The sequence below is a fragment of the Sebastes fasciatus genome, chromosome 8 (genome assembly GCF_043250625.1).
Source record: "Sebastes fasciatus isolate fSebFas1 chromosome 8, fSebFas1.pri, whole genome shotgun sequence".
Classification (NCBI taxonomy): Eukaryota; Metazoa; Chordata; class Actinopteri; order Perciformes; family Sebastidae; genus Sebastes; species Sebastes fasciatus.
The window spans coordinates 32,104,660-32,127,280 of record NC_133802.1 but is presented as its reverse complement, the minus strand read 5'-3'; the positions used below and the strand labels follow the sequence as shown (position 1 = coordinate 32,127,280).

General features: G+C 40.0%; 1 protein-coding gene across 2 annotated transcripts in view; it reads left to right on the top strand.

Moving 5' to 3' along the window:
- The window catches only part of pex14 (peroxisomal biogenesis factor 14), a 62,509-nt gene continuing 39,888 nt past the window's right edge, over positions 1–22,621 (top strand). For both annotated transcript variants that reach the window (XM_074645120.1, XM_074645122.1), the window contains exons 1-3: positions 1–110; positions 938–1,051; positions 3,721–3,777. In XM_074645120.1, the coding sequence (XP_074501221.1) occupies positions 1,004–1,051; positions 3,721–3,777 (105 nt within the window). In that variant the 5' untranslated portion in view covers positions 1–110; positions 938–1,003. The remainder of the gene's footprint in view (positions 111–937; positions 1,052–3,720; positions 3,778–22,621) is intronic.

Genomic DNA, 22,621 nt, shown 5'->3' with positions numbered 1-22,621 from the left:
AAAGTTGGAGGAGCTGCTGGAGATGCTGCTGTCATGAGGAGATCATGTTGGTACGGACTAAATTCATTCATTGCAGTCTTGTTACCCAAAGGGGACAAAGTAAATAAGTGGTTAACATTAGTAAATTAGCTAACTGTAACGTTACTTGTAACTACTAGAAAGTTTAACTCACTGACTTGAGAATAATTCCCCGTTGACGCTGCAGCTCCTGAGATCAGAGGCCGGCGGCACATGTTATGTGTGCGTGTGTAAGTGTGTGTGTTTACGTGCGGGACGGATCAGGCGATTACAATGTGTATGTGTGTGTGTTTATGTTGTCACGGAGGTTTAATAATAACGGCGCGCTACACAAAACGTGCAGTCATTTTCATCATCGAACAAAAAGCACTGCTTTCATCTGCAATATCCATCGCTCTTACCTTGTTACCAAAATAGTAATGATCATGCCCTTGCACAATGGGAATAGGTACAAATTTTACTCGCGCACTCCCCAAAAAAGGTCGCATATGCGATCATTTTGGTCGCAGCTAGTCTAGAGCCCTGCTTTAACAATCCAGGTGATATTGTGCTTGCTTTTAAACAAAAGGGGCTCCAGGCAAAATATAATTAAGCTTTTCATATGAACTTTGATGTGCTCACTGAACTCAATGAATTTTTTTTAATTCTTATTTTATTCTAACGTTTTTATCTATTCTTTTTTATTATACTGCTTATTTGCACCAACAAAACCAAAGCAAATTCCTAGTGTTTACCTCATACACCTGGCAATAAACAAGATTCTGATTCTGATGAGTAAAACTGTCACTTTCTGTTATGAATATATAACAATAAACTACTATATACTATATACTATACTATATATTCTATATTCTATATACTATATTCTATATACTATAAGATATGAATATGGACTATGGACTGCTGATGTCTCCTCCAGGAAAAGCAGTCGACCTCGGCTCATCGAGCAGCCTGAGAGCATTAACCGAGGAGGAGGAAGAGGAAGATGAAGATGAAGATGGCATCCACCGAGCAACATGATCCTCCAACACAGGTTACATTTATACAACTCAAACATGTACCTCTGAGTGTCCAGACACCACAGTGGACTCTAATAACGTGTTAAGATGTTGTGACTCTTTAATGACTTCAGTTTATTTAGTTGAACTGCTCTGTTAGCCACAGCTAGCCTGCTAGCTAGTTAGCATGCTAGGTAGCTAGCTCCTGCAAAAGTTCTCCTCTGCAGACAGACAGACAGACAGACAGACATGCTGGTGTTGACATGAAGGGCCCAGCTTTCTGCACTTAAAACTTGTTTACTAGGTCGTCTAGCTATTTAGCACCATGATCAAATGTACCTCCTTCCACCTGACCATGTAGTCTCCTCTCTGTGTTATTATGAGCAGGTAATAACATGATGTGGAAAGGTCACTGTAAGCCTCAACTAGTCTGCTGGATTGAACTGGGTTCTTTGATAACAACTGTGTTGGTTTAAACTGCTGACAACACATGTAACACATGTTATAGAAAGTTGTGCCTCATACATGCAGCTGCAGGGACAGCTTTACACTGTGCCTCTACATTTACAGGGCTTTTAATTTCAGTTATGTCATCCAGAATTAAATGTGAATAGTTCAACTGAATGATTGTCAAGCATGTTAACATTTACTAAACAATGATTAACTTTCTGAGAAATTAATCAACTGGTGCAGGAGGACAGATATCTGTCCAAGAACATCTAGTCCTTATTGCAAATCTATCAAGGTTATGGGTTATGTTTTGCTATTTCCTTTACTGCTCTGTATTAAATGGGGCACAAGTTTAGACAAATGCTTATGCATATAATAATTTAACAACTAGAGTTTAGGTGCATTCTATGACAGAGTATTAGGGCCACATTTGAGGGAGAAAAAATAAATCTAAAATATAATCTAAATCTAAAATATATCGTAAATATTATAAGAATAAAGACATAAGTTTAAGAGAAAAAAAAGTCGTAAAATTATGAGAATAAAGTCATAGGTTTACGAGAAAAAAAGTCGTAAATATTATAAGAATAAAGACATAGATTTACGAGGAAAAAAGTCGTAAAATTATGAGAATAAAGTCGTAGGTTTCCGAGAAAAAAAGTCATAAATTTAAGAGAAAAAAGTCGTAAAATTATGAGAATAAAGTCGTAGGTTTACGAGGAAAAAAGTCATAAAATTATGAGAATAAAGTCGTACATATTCTGAGAATAAAGTCAGAAGTTTACAAGAAAAAAAGTCGTAAAATTATGAGAATAAAGTTGTAAATATTATAAGAATAAAGTCATAGGTTTACAAGAAAAAAAGTCGTAAAATTATCAAAATAAAGTCATAAGTTTAAGAGAAAAACGTCGTAAAATTATGAGAATAAAGTCCTAAATTTACGAGATTTTTTTTTTAATATTATGAGAATAAAGTCATAATATTATAAAGTAGTAATTGTACGTGTTATTTTAGAGGGGAAATAGAGCAGCTGTGTGAAAATGAGGAACGTGGAGCATCTTGTGAAGTTATACTTTAGTTTAGGTTTCACAAATAACCAATTACATCATCTTTTTCACATCAGCACCACATTATCATCAGTATCAGGACCTTGAAAAGATCGTGCAAGAAACTGAGTTTATTCTGAAGAAAGAATCACACAGACCTGATGGAGAAACTGACTCTTTTGAGGAGGAGGAAATTACTTTTTTCTCGTAAAGTTATGACTTTAATATTTGTACTTTTTAAGTTTGTCTTTTGTTAATTTCAGAAGCAATAATCTGTGAGATAGATAGATAGATAGATCGTAATTTGCTTGCTGCAAATGTCACCACTAAGAAGTACTTAGATTTACTTAGTAGTAGAAATTAGTGTAGAAATACTCTGTTACAAGTGAAAGTCCTGCATTAAAAATTTTACTCAAGTAAAAGAACAAAAGTATCTGCATCAAAATATAATTAAAGTACCAAAAGTAAAAAGTACTCATTATGCAAAATGGACCATTTTAGAATTGTATATATTATTATTAAATATAAATCACGTTACTGTTGCAGCTGGTAACGGTGGCACTAATTTGAAGTTTAAATAAAGTCTTATCTTAACCGATGATGGTGCATCAGAATTTATTTGTTGATTATGTTTTGTATTTCTAATCTAAATCTGCAACTAGTAACTGAAAGTATTACATTAATGCAGTGGAGTAAAATATACAAAATCTTTCTCTGAATTGTATTGGAGCAGTAAAAGAAAGTACAGTATTAACATCAAAATATACTTAAAGTACTCATTATACAGAATAGCCCATTTCAGAATAATATATATATATATTATATTATTGGATTATAATTATTGATGCATGAATGTTTTCAGCACATGGAGCTCATTTTAATTATTTTATATACTGCTGGGTAATTTAATCTATACATCACAGTTTGATGATTATTTTGTATTAATAATCTAAATCTGCAAAGTAAGTTGTGACTAAAGCTGCCAAATAAATATAGTGGAGTTAAAAAGTACAATATGTTTCGCTAAGATGTAATGGAGTAGAAGTATAAAGTAGTAAAGTACAAGTACCTCAAAATTGTACCTAAGAACAGTACTTATTGTAGTATGTTCTTAGTTACTTTCCACCTCTGCTTCTATCTAAACATCGCTGTAGCCTCTGTCCTCCAGTAGATGGCGCTCTAATACAAGTGTTTGTTTATGTTCTCAGCTTGGCCTTCCACCTGGAGGTGATGCAGCAGCAGCAGCTCCCCCCAGAGAAGCACTAGTGAGTACCCAGTATTTAATACAAACTACTTGACTGATAACGTAATATAGATTAGAATAACAAAAGAATTTAAGTAATCCTGTTTGATATAAGTGCTTATATATAAATTTAATCTCATGTAATAAAGAAAACCATGTTTTCTTCATTACATGATCATTTTAAAATATTGATTAATGCTATATGCCATGATTCTCAATGAAAAAAATGTAAGTTTTTAAATACTTAAGCTACTGATTGTGTGCAAACCAGTGAAATCAGCTGCTGTAGTATTTGGAGAGAATGAAAGTCGGCATGCTCTTGTCTTTCGATGACGCACAGTTGAGGAACAGTGAGTTTGTTATTTTATGATCCAGTGACTTAAAGAAATTTGTTTTCATCTTTTCATCAACAAACTACTTTTCCTCGGCTAATCAGATGATATTACACATTCCCGAGGGAGATCAAGTGTTGAAGGCTTCCAATTAGCAGCCAGTCACTTTAGCACCCACACTGATGTCCCCAGAAGCTCATAATGAGAGTGTACTTTATGTTCCTTGTCTTTAGAGAGTAAAAAGCATGCAGGAAAGGTCTATTTTAGCAGTCACAATGGCTTCACGGTTGCTTTAATCATGTTTAGTGTAAAACTTTTACCACATAGCTTTGTGGTCTTTAGTTTGGCCCATTGTTTTCCAGTTTGGGTCATGACCCAGAATGTTTTTGTATTAGTTTGCCAATAGTCATAGTCAAACTTTTGTGTCATAGTCACACTTCAAACCTGCAATCCTCCCTGCGCCCGCAAAAAACAAAGTTACTCATGTAGTAGAAAAGTGAAATATCATTTTGATGACACAGCACCTGTACATATTGCTTCATTGCTGCATTACAGTTGCATAGTTATACATATCCAGTAATAAGCTATAGAGATAATATGGAATATGAATAATATTTTTGTTCCCCTTTTAACCCAGTGTCTCCAGAGTCCTCATAAGTTGTCCAATGCAAAGCCAGTGACATTTAATGACAATAAACGTCAGCTGTAGAGCTGCAACAATTAATTGATTAGTTGTCAACTACTAAATTAATCGCCAACTATTTTGATAATCAATTTGAGAATTTTCTTTTTAAGAAAATAAGTCTAAATTCTCTGAGTCCAGCTTCTTAAATGTGAATATTTTCTGGTTTCTTTACTCCTCTATGACAGTAAAGTGAATATATTTGAGTTGTGGACAAAACAAGACATTTGATGACGTCAACTTGGACTTTGGGAAACACATTTTTCACCATTTTTAGACATTTTAAAGACCAAACAATAATCGACCGATTAATCAACAATGAAAATAATCATTAGTTGCAGCCATAATCAGCTGTTTTTCAGTAATGTGTGAAGGAAAGTGTTCGTTAGACGTCGCTCGGCTCAAGCGATGACAACGTTTATAGCCAGAACTTATTGCTAAGTGGGATGGAATACATCACAGGTGCATTCGCCCGTCCTTGTATGGACGCAGCATCCAGGTTATAGGAGTGCTGTATTGTTCAGCCTACATGTCTCAATGTCATTCACCACCATTCACTCTTCATCCTCCCCCCCCCATCATCCCTTCATGCCAAGGCTAATTTAATCCTGGGGTTATTGATTGTGGGAGCATTCTCCCAGGCTTTCTTTCAATTTACTTCAATTTCATCATCCCAGTGCGCTTCAAGACTGCCTCCTCAAAAAAGGGAAGGAATTCTTGTTATGAGGGTCCTGATTCGAGACTGGTTGACAAGTCTCCCCGCACCACCACCACCACCACTTCCAACCCCTTTTCTCCTTTCTCTTTTTGATGAGCTGCTCTTTCCCAGTTAAGTGGATTATTACAGTAGGGATAATTCTTGTCACATGGCATTATTTGGATGAGGTGAATAATTGAAATTTATGTCTGAAAGGATTTTATCTGGATGAGAGGAAAGGGAGTGCTGGCAGGGTTGGGAGGGCAGAGAGAGAGAGAGAGAGAGGAGGAGAGAGAGAGAGAACACACACACGTTTGTGTAACATTTATGTGCACATGTGCATGTCAGACAAGCCAGTGTGTCAGGCTGGGGACACCAGTCATGTTAACAGGTTCTGACTCACCTCGCCCAGATCAGCAGGCCCTGGCACACTGCACGGCGTGGGCTCTCCTCTGTGGCAGCAGGGCCCAGCTCAGGGGCCGGTGCCACGGCCCTTTGCCACCATCCAGGCCAGAGGGGGGAGGTCTGGACCTGCAGTGAGAGAGAGAGAGAGAGAGAGAGAGAGAGAGAGAGGAAAAAGGGCGGTTGAGTGCGTGTGCTCCGTGGTTGACTGGTATACCAGTCGCTGCCAGCCGCTGCCGTTGCCTCTGGCGCTGCTCTTTGCTCGCTTTCACCACGGCTTGCTTCGTCTCAGTCTATAACCCTCCACCCCTCCTCCTCCTCCCACCTTCCACTCATCACAACCCCTGCCAGTCTCTCGCCGGTGTCTCCCTATAGTCTCCGTGCTCTCTCTCCCTGCAGTGACACCCCACACTCACCCCTCGTCTCCTCCGATCACTCTGCCCTCGTCGCCTTCACGTCCACCCAAACACATCACAACAATAATTATATGTGTACAAATCCCTCTGATCACATGATACGAGAACAGGGTCAGTTCTGAAACCAGTAAATACGTCAACATGACATCCAGTAGCGTCGGAGAAGACTGAGATATGAGACTAGATATTAGATTTAAATGTTGTATTTTCTTCAACATAAAACCTGTATTGTAGTTGCATTAAGTAAATCCTTTTTCTTTTAACTTATTTGACTGCTCTGAGTGAAATAAAACACTCCAAATTCGCTTCTTAAATGTGAATATTTTCTGGTTTCTTTACTCCTCTATGACAGTAAACTGAACATCTTTGAGTTGTGGACTAAAACAAGACATTTGAGGACGTCATCTTGGGCTTTGAGGAAACACTGATTGATATTTTTCACTATTTTCTGACATTTTATAGACCAAGCCCCTAATCGATTAATCGAGAAAATAATCGACAGAATAATCGACAATAAAAATAATCGTTAGGGCGGCAACTAACAATTATTTACATTATTGATTAATCTGCTGATTATTTTCTTGATTAATCTTTTGTCTATTTAATAGAAAAAAAGCCTTTTTAATTTACCAAGTCCAAAATGACATCTTGAAATTCCTTGTTTTATCTGACCATCTGTCCAAAAACCACAGATTTTTTGTTTTACTATCATAAATGACAAATAAAAATAAGGATGCACCGATCTGACATTTTCAGTCCTGATAGCAATACCTGGGCTTTGTGTATCGGCCGATACCGAGCACCGATCCGATACCAGTGTTTGATTGATAAGCTGTATGCCTCACTGTCTGGAAGGGACTGGGATCATTCTTGTAAGTGTAAGGCAACTTCAGGCTTGACTTAAACTTTGCTTTCTTAACTTTGTAAAATAAAAAAAAGAAACAAACAAACACATAGATATAAATGTATTGAATGGTTATTTATTATTAAAATAATAAATCACACATCAGCAAATTGTTCAAAACTTAAACAGGAATTAAAATTCCAGTATATAATGTATATAGTATATAAACATAGTTTGAATAGATTGGCTTCATTGTTGCTGATATCTGATCCAGCTATTTGAGTCAGTATCGATATTGATATCCGGTATTGGTGCTTCTCTAAAAGACGAGCATCAAATCATCAGACTGCAGTCAGTTTGTCACTGATTTTGATTGTGAACCTCCAGAACAAGAAAAGGGAAAACCACAACTAGACAGTAGATTTAGGCCTGTCCTTTACTCTCCACACACTGAAAAATCACAGGCCCCAAATGAAAGTGCATACGTTTGTCACAAGCGTGTGGTTGATGTGTGCATCAGGAGGTGCATCTCTACCATTTGCACACCTCTGTGTGTGTGCATGCATGCATAGTGTTAACCGAGTGTGTGTGTGTGTGTATTTAGGTTTGGGGGTTTTAGTACAGCAGAGGGAGGGTGGTAATGGGAGGGGGAAAAGAATTGTAAGAAGAACATCCCCGGTCTCACAGCAACTTCAAAAGCTCCCCTTCCCCAGGATATTAAGCGACTGTGATGAAAAATTTAGCAAGCGTTAAATAAGCCGCTTTGAAGTGATCTGTTTTGGCTCAGCAGTCTCCAAATTTCCGTAGCCCCTCTGCAATAGCCATCACACTATAGCGGGGGGGTGGAGGGGTGGAAAGGGAACAGTGTGTTAAGTGCAGGAGTTGCGGGGGACCTGGCAGGTTGGCAGAGGACGTGCCAACAGTAATCGGTCCAGCCAGCGACATGAAGGCACTGCCGCCGCCGCCGACGCCACTACTGTCCCCTGTTGTCTTTTTCTGTTTCTTTTTCTCCTCGTTTCACCTCGCTCTCCCTCACGGCTCTTCTGCTGAGCCCCACGAGACAGATGTTCCTCATATGTTAGCTCTAAAAAAGATATTTTTTTTTCTTCACTTGTGCGTGGGTGTAACACAAATGTAACACAGTGGTGATACCAGGAAGTCAGAGGTTACTCTCGGGCCTTGACTCAGTTATTTTTTTGTCCTTAATGACTTCCCCCCATGGAGCATGTGTTAGTGGAAATATACAGTACGTCCTTTTAACACCAGTCTATCCACCGCGGATTATACCGGATTATACGACTGAACTGAAAATACAAGTTCATTTTAAGTGATTTGAACCGTTTTACATTCCCACCACCATAAAGCAAAAATAACAAGAAGTTAATCTCTTATTCCATCATTCATATTTCAATTCATTTCGCATTCATCACTTTCAAAACCATTATTTTAATTTTTGAGGACTCCAGGTTTCAACACGCCCCAAATTAATTATTGGGGCAGAATAAGAAATGGGAGCCGGTAATGAGTCTGGTATGGTAACTCCATTCTGTCAAGAAACTAGGCTACCATTTAGTTAGTCGAGGGAACCTTCTCTGAGATTTTCCTTTTTTCCTCTTTGCTCATTACTTTAATTGTAATTGTAATCCTTTATTGGAGCTGTCTGCAGTAAAGGAGAGTTATGGTCCGAGTGGGGGCGCGAGCCATGGAGATATTTCATGATTATTGGAGAAGACGGTCACTAGGTGGCAGCCACTAGTTCGGCCTCGCTGTAATTACTGGGTGGGAAGTGATGGCGAGAAAACTACTGAATGTGTGTGTGTGTGTGTGTGTGTGTGACTGTGAGGGTGTGTGAAGAGAGATTTTTCAGATTCGAACACACTCCTTGAAAGAGAAAAGTCGAATAAATCTGATCACCTGCCATCTCGCAGTCAATAGATTCAGCATCCTGTCACGTTGACTGTAAACATGCTCTGCAGAAGCACAGAACAAAAAGGCATGTGTGGAAGGCATCAATCTTCATATTTTTATGTTTAATTTCAAACTTTTTATTTTTTTTAATGTAGGATGTGGTGATGACATGAGATCCATTGCATTTTATTTCCCATGCTCAATATGTTTACATGTGAAACATCATGCACACCACAGTTTGTTTCAGTGGTCGTGGTGGAAGTTTTCTCTTTTTGAAAAGCTCAATTCTCTGTTTCTCAACGTAACGCTCATTGTGCATCATGCGCTGTTTGTTTCGGTGGTTAATGATACAGGAAGGGCCCTCCATTTTATTGTTGCTGTGTTGCACTTTTTCCCCCTCCTCGCCCAACCCGGCAGCCGGCCCTCCTTAGAGGACTCTGTATGAATTCTCACTGTCATGTCCAAGGACAAGTGGCGCAGGGTCAGCTAATTGCTTTTATGATTATGATTTCACGTCAGATTTATCGTGCATGCTCGGAGCACATCTTCCAGGTCCTGCCGACGTTGCTGGCTCGGATAGGGGTGGGGGGGGGGAATGAGTTTACAGCTTCTGGCTGTGACTTCTTGTTTAAGTGCAGGTCACACTTTTTGACTCATTAGAGTTGAACGCGGCGGGTGAATCACACACAGGCTTTTCCTGTAAAAGCCTCTCTTTTCTATGTCGGTAACTCGACTTGTTTTTTCTCGTATTTGGCCACAAAAGAGCTCTTCTTTACTTCAACATGTGTGAAAGTTTGGAGGTTATGAGCGAGGGATGACACAGACAAGGATTTCTGGTTTTTGAACTTTTTTTACGAGCCATAAATCTCTCATCTTCGTTTCTGTTCGCAGATGAAATCATTGCTCTTATTCCCCCTCATAGTATGCCAGAGTTATCAGTCGACTTTCTTTTTGATGTTGGTGACTTTTTTTTCCTGATGGTTCCTCCCAGCTCTTTGAAAACGATGAGCACAGATGAGTCCAACCCTTTTTATACGTTTTATTTATTTTGTGGTTTCTGCCTCATGTGCTGAGCCGGACTAGAACCCCCCCGACAAATAGCGCCCTTTTGATTTTTCATGAGAGCATTGAAAAATCCTTTAATTCACTGTAAAGTTCATAGTAAATGAAGAAGAAGCTGTTGTCAACCGCGTGTCAATAATACGCATATTTTATGTAGATAGAGTCTCATGATGTCGTGGCCCCGTGGCTCTTGATTTGTTGCAGTAATTTGACCTCGCTGTGACCTTCCCCGGCTGGGCCGCAGTGTGACTGGTGACAGATGCAGCCTGGGAATATGGTTTGGATAGTTCTCCAATGCTCGGAGGAATGTTAACGCCAGTTTTACCCAAAGTTCATTCTGGAGACACATGCAAAGTCTGTGATTAAGCCGAATTCAATGAACTTTAATGAATACTTAGGGATTTATTTGCAGGGTTTTCGTCTCAGCGAGTACATTAATGTAAACAGCATGGTAACAGAGCTGTAATTTCCTATTCTCCCACAATTTAGTGAACTGTCATAATATGTTTACTTAAGAAATGATAGAAATACGACACCGGTTTAATTACAGCGCAGTCATTTTGCCTCAATATACTTGGGAAAGTGGCCTTATTGAGCCGAGCTTCCTTTATACTCTTCCATTCTGCTTTGTAATTACTTCGGCTTGATTTATCGTCTTTTCTTTGTGTTTATGGTTGTAAACTGCTCGAGTGAGTAACTTGGTCTGAGAGTGGCTTGTCTCCTCGCAGCGAGGCTGGAAATCTCCCGATGAATCTGAGATGTCTCCGCTGTCAAGACTGCTCACATCGCTCTCAGCCTCCAATGTCACTTTCAAGGCATAATTACACAAGTTGTGTTGATTAGTATGAGAAGCAATTACCCCGGCTTTCCGCCCGCAAATGGAGAATGTGATGGCTCTTGATTGACAGGAAGCATCCTGGCTTTAATAAGTAAATGACTATGGTAATTCAGGTACTGAGACCCTTTGATTTGTCAGCATCTTTCTAATTTTTGTGATGTCCTCTGATTTTAATGAACATGAATTTGATTGAATCCCCCATCATTTCCCCCCTTGTCCCTGCAAGCCGTCCGTCTGTCTCTCTCTCCTCCTCTCTGACCAGCGAGTGCCCCTCACAAGGGAGCCATACGCTCTCAGAGCCATCCTAAACAATCCTGCTGCCGCTGCTGAATTATTTCCCCGTGAATGAATTCCGTTGTGTAAAAATAAAAACAAGAGAATAAATGAACAACATGCACATTGTGGCACATCCATTCAAAATGCTTTTTAGCACATGGAGGCTTTACACGAGTGTGGGAAATCAGAGGAAAAATTATTTGTAATTGACACTTTGGGGAACATTTTTTTCTCTTTTTATCTGGCTTCCCAGTAAGTTATTAGCTGTTAATTTGTCGGCAAGCTCCCCTACAGCGCCAGAATATTTGTTCAAATGCTGGGATCCCCTCAGTGCATTTGTAACTACACTTCTGAAAATGCTGCCCTGTCTAATTATGTAATATAATACTGCCTTTTAGGCAAGTTTCTTTTAATTGAATAATATTAGTTCTAGCTCAGCGTAAGCTATTAGAACAGCAATGCTTTAAAGAGCTCTTTATACTGCATAAAATACACAGTAGTCTACTGTAAAATGAAGATAAAACAATCTACTCATTTTATATATGAAACAATGTTATCGATCGTAAGCTTTTACACTAAGATCTGTGTGTTTTTTTTAGATTTTTGAATTGAGGCCAAACATTTAAATAATGCTGGAATGTGATTGGCCCGACCCTCCGCCTCATATTTCTTTTCTTTGTTAACCACAGTTGGCCTAATCAAGTAATTCCCTGTTTGTCTTAGTAACCCCCTATAGAGTCATACATGCATAAATATAATAAAATAATTTGCTCTTGCACTCCCTAGCCCAGCTGTAATTTATATGGATTGAATGAGTGCTGCATTGTGGAAAAGCACGAGTGGACCAAATGCTCGTTTGTCACCTCTAATAAATGTTGGAATGTAAATTATGAAGTTATGCTTCAGATGTAAATGCACTTTATTCCAGTCCTTTAATGTAAACAGCCCACTCCAATACATTAAGATGGGTGGGGGGGAGGGCAGACTTGGATTTTTGACTGTTTTCACAATCAATAATAAACACAAAAGAGCCGAGATGGGGAACGTTATAACATATCTGCTTCATAAATTATTGCATGAAAGCAGGCTTGTACAACCAAAAATGTAAATACATTAATGTTATTAATAATGTAGTGACTAATAGTTCTATCAGGACTGTAATAGCAGTTTAATGGAATATGACAGCAAGAATGTATTACACTTCTTACACTTAGACGGGACCTCACATGACATTTATCAGGGATTTCTGAAACAATTTTTTTGATTATTTTGTTAAGTTAATTGCTTCTTTTTCCCCCCAACGTCTTCTCTGGGAGAGGGGCATAAAAAAAAAAAAAAACTGGTAATGGATATTAATTAATATGTGTCAGTTTTCTGGGTTTGATTAAAAATAATGAAAGCAAAATGCTAATGGGATTTCAGTAGTTTCTCTGTGTGTGGCGCCCTGAGATTGTGGCTTTATCAGGGGAATCTGGAGAAAAAAAGAAAAAGAGATAGAGGGCTACTCTGCAGGCTACAAAAATTAAAGTGACGGAATACAGAAACTGAGATAAATTATCTTAAAACCAGCAAAAAATAGAGCCACTTAAGTGGAAATATTGCACTCTAATTAGCCTAACTGTAGATGTGTGATACAGGGGGGGGGGGCATTACTGTAAAGTTTGTGTTATAATGGAAAGTTGAGCTCTGAATGACGTTATCCTCACCTGCACATGACGGAGTTTTTTGTGAATCATTTCTGACAAGTTGCTGTCTTGGCGGGTTGTTTTTTCCGGCCTACCGCGATGTGTTTCAAATATATATGGTTGTTTTCCAGAAACAGGATGCTTACAAAGTGTTTTTTTTTGAGGCCTTTCATTTAAATTAGACGCTCCTCATGCTTTTTTTAAAATCGAGCTACACTTCACTTGGCGCTGATTACAGCTGGGACAGTCTCAAACCTTCATCCGTAGTCCGCTACAGTCAGCATGGAGAAGAAACCTCTCTGCCAAGACTTCTTTGTGTCTGTCTGCAGCCTTCAGCAGAAAGAGGACTTGTAAAAGCTATCATTAAGGTGGGGCACAAGTGTAGACCAGCAGTGAAACACAGGCTGGCACAGTTAAAAAAAAAAAAAAAAAAAAAGCAACCGTAGCCACTTGCACAACTGACAATTATCCAACACCTGGACTGGCTCCCCTCCCTGGCATGTGCGTCGAGACTGTCGACTTCTTGTTAATGCAGTGATTAACAGGAAGATTGCATTTGTTTTCCTGTGCAGCTCTCCTGGCAGCGGCGCTTTGCTTTCTCTTTGATTAAAATAGTAGACGGATGAATGCATTGTGGCTCTGCCATGAACTTCAAAAGAACGGGTGAGAATGAGATGATAGAAACAGAATAAATAGAATAAAGGCTGAGAGGCCTCTTTGTCCCCTTGCACATTGTGTTTACTGTGGAATTTTGGATTTTTAATCCTGCGGAAAACTCTCGTTGGTTATCAGATTTTAAGTTATTTACTGTCGTTACATGACTCCTGCCCGTCCCTCCTCACATCTATTAGACTACGTCATGCCTTTTCTCCCCCCCCCCGTCCGCACCGCGTGGGAAAGTAGTTTTAGGTATCATGGGGACGAGAAAAGGGGGGAAGTGAAGGGGCTCCGTCAAACAGCCTGTACTTTTGAAATGCAGAGAGTGGCATTGTCATGTGTTTTCTGTGTCAAGGTCGACAGAAAATGTCAGAACAGGTGCGCGTCTGCTGCTGAGCTGCTTGCCAACTCAGCCCCTTTGCTGTAACACGCCACCCCGTGTGACATTATCGTGGTTCGCTGTGGGTCGTCTCTCTGCTCCTCTTTCTTTCGGATGAGCCCGGTAAAACATGTATTTTTCCCCACCCTGTCACCGCGCAAGTTGATGCAGAGTTCAGATGGGTGTCGACGCCTAAACTTTGACCACTGCAACTCTTGATTGTCGCAAAAAGTATGGGTGCTGACATTCCTTTCTGATTACTCCTTTTTTTTTTTTCCCTTCTGCTGTTTTTATGTGATTAAATCTTCCCCTTTTAGGAGACTTTTAAAGGAGAGTTCTTTTAGGTTAATTATTGGCCTTATCAGGAGGAAGACAGAACAATAAGTACCTCTAAAGAAAGAACATACATGCAGGAACATTGCGTGACATCTGGATGGAGTTGTATAGGACTAGGTGTGCTGATTATATGCTATAATTGTCACGTCGGATATTATTTACAATCTGCAAACATGTTGCAAAACCTGAAAATTCTGTCTGAAGAGGTGGATTATGTTTAGGTGTGGCATAAACCGAAATGTCACACACACGCTTTATGACATTTTATAACCCATGAAATCTCCAGCGTGTGTGTGTGAAGCCTCTACCGGCTCAGAAAGGTTGAAACGAAGCATTATTATGCGATCTGACGAGCTGTCGTGTTTGTATCCTCTCTGGCGTCGGGTTAAACGAGAAGAAAGAGAACTGCTACTTCTGCGACCCCGATGAGTGTTGTTTTCTGACGCTGTCAGCACCGCGCTCCCTTTATGCTTATCCTACTCTCGAGGTTAGATTCTTACTGGCAGCTGGAAGCCTCCAGAAGAAGGAGAATTGGCCAACATTTTTCTTTGTCACTTAGTGTGATCAGGAACAGACTCTGCCTGCTCTCTTTCTCCAAAAAAACAAACGAAGGCCCACCGTTTTCCTCCCTCGTACGACGGTGATTTCACTCTGACTTTATCTGCCGCTGTAGATGTGTGGCCCATTGTCTTGGCAAGTGTGTCTAAATGTTTCTGACAGGTCTCAGTGAAAGACAGGCCGCGAGGGTAAACTGCCAGGCCCCCCCTCCCCTTGTGACTCCACCCGTACCACCCCTCGCCAGTAGATGGCGATGTTAATCTTCTCTGGCTCCTGCTCCCGCCTTCATGCATCTCCCCGTAACACCATCCTTCTCTCTGTGGCACTCGCTGAGGAAAGAGGGGTCTCACCCCGTGTGGAGGGGTCATGCCACCAATTCCTGGCCCCCTTTTGAAGACCATGAAATTGCTGATCCAAGACGCACGATTAGTGCATTCCGCCTATTGACTGGAGACGGGTTGACGCGCGATTATAATGTCACTGGAATGTCACAATCTGCCTGGTTGTCTCTGTGAGCGTACTCTCATCCGGTGGCAGGGTGTACCCAAGAAGGAATAATTTGATCAATAAAAGGACACCTCTCTCTCTGTTGTCACCGGCCTCTCTATTCTAGTTTTATTAGTCAATTTGGCAGGCTGAAAGGACTGCACACAGAACCCATGCCAACTCGCTGCATCTTCACCCCAGCTCACTGCTTTATTTGCATATCGCAGTGAGTTGCGTCGCTGTGTGTGCGTGTGTATTAACAGGGCGTGTGTGTGTGTGTGTGTGTCTTTGGGTGGGTGCTGCCTCGGTGAGAGGAGCAGTTTGGATCAACAGAGGAGGATAGGCTTGTCACTGTAAGTTGCTCGTGACGGAGGCGGCTCTTCCTCTTGACACCACAACACAACTTCTGTGGTGTGTCGCTCGGACACAAGCTTCACGTTGTTTGCTGCCGGTGCCGCTTGCGTTTTGCCTCAATCAACTAATTGAATGTGAAAGGCTGGCGGGCCTTCGATGATATGAAGGACAACGCACACGGAGCGGTGGCAGTTTTTTAAGAAAAGCCTTTGTGTCGTTTATGTGACTCATAGCCGGTTGCTTCTGACATTTCTGCTCACAAAAGAAATTTCAAATGTCAGTTAAAAACTTATATTTCAAAATGTTTGAATAGTTTTTATTGAGCTCAGTGTTCCTTTTTTTTTTTTTTTTTTAAAGATTTACATACAATGATCTTATAAGATAAAAGGAAGTGTGTAATTTGTCAAGTTTTTATGAAATTCAAGTGATGATGAGCAACCAAACTTTTTTTATTTCACTTTTGATAACACATGTGTAAACCACTTAAAAGCACATTATAATTAGGGATACACCGAGCCAACTTTTTCAGTCCCGATACCGATACCTGAGCTTTGTGTATCGGCCGATACCGAGGACCGATCTGATACCAGTGTTGAATTAATAAGCTGTGTTTGCCTCACTGAGTGGAAGTGACTGGGATCATTCTGTTATGTGTAAAGGCAACACCAGGCTTGACTTAAATATTGTTTTCCTAACTTTGTAAAACAAAATGTAACAAATAAATGCATAGATATATATTTACTGAATTATTTATTATTCAAATATCTTCAGAATTTAATGCAGCAACTAATTGGTCAAAACTTAATTAGGAATTAAAATGCCAGTATATAATAAACGTAGAATTGAATTGAATAGATCGGTCCCATTGTCACTGATACCTGATCCAGCTATTTAAGTCAGTATTGGCCTGATATCGGTGCATCCCTAATTTATATCATATCATTTACCTTTGTATCATTTATGTTTTACATAGATGTCCCACCACTTTGACCCAAATATTTCCATGAGGGAAAAATATGTCTAAAGGACTTGTGTCCTGTATGCCTCAGTCATTCTTTGTGTGTAAGGCAACATCAGGCTTGACTTAAATATTGTTTTCCTAACTTTGTAAAACAAAATGTAACAAATAAATACATAAATATAGATAAATAAATTGTTATTTTTTTATTAAAATAATAAATTGTACACCATCAACTTGGTAAAAAATCTTAGAAATTAACAGGAATTACAATTCAAGTGGAAACGTTTTTAATGCAGCAACAAATTAGTCAAAACTTCCAATATATAATGTATATAAACATAGAATCGATTGTCCCCATTGTCACCGACATCCAGCTATTTGTGTCAGTTATCGGCAGATATCTGATCCGGTGTCTGTGCATCCCTAATTTTTAGTTTTTGTTCATTTAAAAAAAATTGTACACAGTTATTTTGTGAAATAAGATAAACTAAATATGATTTTTTTTATCTGAAGAGAGTTAGCAAGCAAAGATCCAACACATTTTTATTGTATTTAAAACATTTTTTCATGTGCTTGATTTTTCATTTCTTTCAACAAAACTTTTCATACGCAACACATTTCGAAAAAAGTCAAAATACAGCCACATAATTTAGCACATTCCACCGGTCTGAAGTTGCATGCTGAGCGTTCTTGTGTTAAGTAACGCTCTCTCCTCCATACCAAAGAGCATCGCTTGTCACAGAATGTCATCATTGACTGTAAAAAGAAAAAAGAAAAAGCAAAGCTTCGAATTACAGGAAAGAGGCACTGCATTAAAGAACAAAGGAGATCGATGGCAGTACATTAAATTTTATGCGAATGAAAAAAAAATCAACTAATTAAAATTGATTACTCCTGCTTTGTAAATGTGTTTCTGAATTAAATTATTGTATGAAAACATTTTGACCAATCGAGGAGCTGAGGAAGTATCCATTACTGGATTGCAGCTGAGAAAGGGGCTTGAATGTTTTGTGGTGGCTAAGTAGTTTGTTGTGCTCCGCTGCGACTCCCCCACTGCTAAAGTGCCATGGGTTAATCTCTGATGACCCTCATCTCTCAGAGCCGCTCCAGACTCACGGTTTGGGCCCTTTTACCTGAATTAAAAGGAATTTGCGGTGCTATAGAAGTATTTTTGTCCAAAGTGGGTGAAAGTGAGGTGTCACTGGCGGAGTCGCTGCTCTTTAGTCATCGAGGCTCTCGGGGGCTCTCAGGGCCCCGCTGGGGACGTCCTTATCTAAACAGTCATCTGTCTCGCTAGTTTAGCAAGGGCAACCCCAGGCAGCACGACTGACAGTTACACATTATGAAATGTCAGACTCGGCTTTATGCCGTATCTCTCAAACTAGTTTTGAATTGGCTGCGTGCCACGTGTTTCTCTTCAGGTTCAGATCTCACGAGAATAAAAGAGAAAGCTTCACTTTGTTGTTGCCTCGTCTTATTTTTAAAACGCGCTGTTTCTTCATGCTGCACTAAAAAATGTGTATCTTGTTTATCCTGATCATAAAGAGGCTGAATTATTTTCTTTAAACCCCAACCTTTTAAAAACATACTTTTTTTTAACCCATATTTTTTCTAGTTTATGAAAGAAGTGAAGCAATCGCATGACATCAGCATGCATACCTAACATATGGAATCATAAAACACAAGTATGTGGCTGTAGTTTTGCAATATGTTTTAAAATCATAGTAGAGGGGAATGAACTTTTCTTTTTTCTTGATAGTCTTAGTAGAACTCCTAAGGCTGTATTAAGTATATTTATCTATACTACTGCACAGTTTTTACAGTTTAATGATGTCCTCAAATGTACTTTAGCCCCCAGTGTTTCTTACCGCTGAACCTGCTCAACTTTTCCATGTTTGTGATGACAGCGCTCTGATAGGGAAACGCTTCTGAATGGAAAGTTTAGTCTGTACATGCAGTGGACTTGAAAAAAGCTTGATTTCCGTCCACCAACCCCCCCTCCCCTTAAAAAAATTGCATAATGTGCTTTTGATGTCATGATTGTAGCCTTGCCCGTGGCTCTAACGCTGACACTGATACAGCGCTGCATGTTATTTTTAAACCTTTGCAAAGCAAAATGTCAATGAAGTTTTCCATGGCCCCTTTTTCATCTGTGTTGATCTGTAAATTTCGGAAGTTACACTCGATAAAGATTGACTCTCATTCAGAGAGGAGAATAAGAAACAAAACCAAAGCACTGTATTCATATTTACTGCACCGTTCTAACATGTAAAAGTAGGTTTAAAGCAGCTCATAGTTTGTCAGGAGAAGAAGAAAAAACTGCCCATGTTTTACTCCTTTTTATCACATTTTACTAAATTTACTTTTCTCACATTGTAGCTTCTCTGAAAAGCAAAAGAGAAGAAGACACAAAAAGTTCCTTTTTGTAGAGTCATTGTCAGACCGGTTCAGCTCCCGCAGAGCAGTCGAAGCTCCTGCAGCGTCTGAACCAGAGTGGATGTGGAGGGTTGGCTAAATTGTCGGGTCTGCACCTCACTTCCTGATGTCTCTCAGGGTCAATAATTCCCTATTGCTGCTCCCATGAGGCCCTTACTTCCTCTGCTAAAAGGTCACATCAAGGCGGGAAAGATGTCACAATTAGAAGGGCATTTAAAGCTGCTCTTTCAAAAAAGATTAAAAAGCACTGCCGGGCCACATCAAGCAGTCGGGCGACTAAAGGAAACACAATAATTGCATTAAAACTTCATTCCTTTCTGGTCGGGCTCTGGTATCAGGAAAGGTATTGGGTTAAGTCATTTAAGACAGCTTGGCCCTCCCTGATAGCAAATCATCCATGAAAGCACCAAATTAATATAGAGCTTCATTTTTCGCCGTCTCTCACTTTCTCTCGCTTTTGGTCCTTCAAACGTGTGTTTGGGGGGTGAAATTTGAGACCGGCCTAACACAATTTTTGTTCATGTCTATCAGTCTGTTATTATATCAGGCTCATATTCTCCACAAATGTACAGGCCGGGGCAATTTGGAATGAATTGATTCACACTGAGACTGAATCCTATACGTGCTAATGATTTCCTTTTAGCCCCTCCATTGTACCCCCCCACCCAACTTCTGGTTCCATCATGTCCTCTGAATGTCTTCATTGTTGCAGACTAAATGTGTACATATACCTTTTTGTGGAATAGATGACCTGGATTAAGATGTTAAGTGCATGGCAGTTTATTTCTCTGTGGAAAAAAAAAAGCAGATTGATAACTTTTGAATCGTCTTTTTATGTTTTGTTCCATGATACCATGATACCATGATACCATGATGGCAGTTTAATTAAGCCTTTGGCTATTAAGGCCCATACGGCCCATTGTGTTGTGTCACGTCGCCGTTGTCTTGGCCGTCAAGTTGCATTTGAACAAACTGCAAAGACGACAGCCGACGGCCAGTTAGCACGTACGTTCTGCGCCTGCGTGAGAGGAAATAACTCTCCACACCAGCAGGCGGCGGTAGTCTGTATTCATCACTCAAAAAAGGGAAACAGTCAGACCGAGGACGGCGGATAAACAAGCCGTTGTTATGATATGTAACAAATGAAACAAAACAGCGTTTTACCGACTATTTTCACACCACTCTCACTCACCACTTAGCTTCATTCCAGACGGTCTTGTAGTTGTGAAAATATCCGTGTATTGGAATGATCAGATGAGATAAAGATGAAAAATGCCCTTTTGACTTTACTCGCTGGCTTGCTTTCCTCACGTCCGTTTCTCTTCTTGTGCACTGATTTGTTTAAGCTGAACAGCCAATCGGAGTGATTTCTTTCACCGACGGGCTCCACCGACAATTCAACATGCTGAATCGGCCAAAAATCACCATGATCCGGATTCAGGAATTTCTTTAAGGATTCTGATCAGCTAGAACATTTAGCCCTCTGGGTGTAACTGATGACGCGTTGATGATGCATGACCCCGCCTCTTTCCTTCAGAGGGAGAGAGCGGGGGGTGGGGGACAATTGTAGAAATTACAGTTGAGTTTGACCAAAGCTCACTTGGTGATTGTTGGAAAGAGTAACAACGACAAGTTTTATTTTGTTTCTGTCCGGTTCGAATGAAGTGTTTTACGATGCTCCGCTACGTACAGCTGATCTCAACATAAACAAAAATACACGTGGATGATGACGGCGAGGGGGGGTCAATCGTACTCGGGCACCTTGGCGAAGGTCTGCACTCTCCGAGTGCCATTCCAGTTATAATTAATAATGGTAACTACGGTTGGTAAAGTCGCAAAGCCCCGGGTATCCAGCAAAAGTCACCACAATGTGAAGAAAAAAAACGCTAATGACGTCGGGCGCTTTTCCGCTCCGAGTTGAATTTTTTTCACACAGATCTGCACATTTATCTGCAGATCTGCACATTTATCTGCACAGAGCAGATAAATGTGAGGCCCTCAGCAACGCAAAAGCAGCGCTTAAAACGTTTCAAAGAGCCACAGCAGGCTGCTAAAATGCACTCTGAATGCCTAAGAGGGGAAAGTCCCAGTTGTAAATGCTGCATTTTGACCTTATTTAACGCTTTCCGTTCAGAGTAATTGTTTGTTAACTGGTGGGTTGATTCGGCTCAAGTAATTAAGACCGGAAAACAAGAGTCTTGAATCATTTCTTGCGAGGCGTCTTTTAAATCTGTTGTGGTTCAAATGTTGTTGTTCTAAATACTGAAACTTCCTGTAACTTCAAACACTGAAACCAGCCACAAGAACCAATCATCGGGCGTACAGTGTGTCGCAGTTTCAGTATAGAAAGTCTGAATGTCCCAACTGCTCCAATCCCGAAACCCCAGAATGCACATTTGCAAAAACATCCATAGGCCTTACTGTAGTTAAGTGCTGTTACTAGTTAGAGCAAAAATACACAACTGGTTACATGGATTCCCTCGGCCGTCCAACCATGTGGTTCGAACATAACTGGATTTCACTCTCATTTCTCACAATTCAAAGGTATCGCAATTGTAATTTTCAGACGTGCGCAGTGCAGAAGTCTTGTCCAATTCAAACTCAATAACATCGCTGTAATCTTGTCCGTTCATCAACTTCACTCCCTTTAAGTGTGTTGGTTAATGTTATCTCTTCCTATGATTGAGTTTCCGCCTCTTTTTCGGCTTTACCTGACACTTTATTGGTTATCCGGTTTGTAAAGATTATTGCTCTTAACATGGAGCACTTTGGTGCATTAGCAGTCAAAAGATTTACGAGAAGCTTTACAAAAGAGTCGTTGATTTAACCAACAAAATACTTCTCCAAAAGGAAGGACATTTTTTTTCTTAATTTTTGTTATTTACACTGCCAGCCCCCAAATGTGCCTTGTAGTGTTATCCATTTTACCCCCCTAAAAGCCCAGTTGTGTGCTACCCAACACTATAACTGGGATGATCCATAAGTCAATAACAAGACAAGACTGAAATCTCTGCAATGTGGTTATAATTGATTGAGATGTCTGGGTGGAACTTGTGCAAAGCATCTATGTCATCTGCTAAGAAGTGCACTTTTCCTCTCCCTGAAGATCCACCACTACAGTTTTAACCAAATGGACATTTGCTTCATTAGTTTGCCGCTGAGCTAGCTGCGGTCTTCGCTAAGATGTCATACTTACGCCAATTAACATTGACACAATTTTCTGTCTATGTTGTGCTATTGAAATTTTTAAGAGAATGTAAACAAGGTTTGCTCATTCAGCATATTCCTCCTCTATTAGGTCATTACCTCTCACAGGGCCGACATCACTCCGCTGTTTACTGGAACAAATATTAGAATATTAGATCTCAGTGTGTTTATCTGCCTTTTACCACACAAGTAGTCTCATTGGCTCGCTTACTTGAACAGTAAGAGCTTTTGCCAAGAGCAGAATGATTTGGTCTTGTTATCAAAGGGGATATTTTCTCTGTGTTTTGACTGTATCTTTTGGCCCAGAACATCAGTTTGGGGGGGTTCACCATGCAAATGGTTTAATCTGC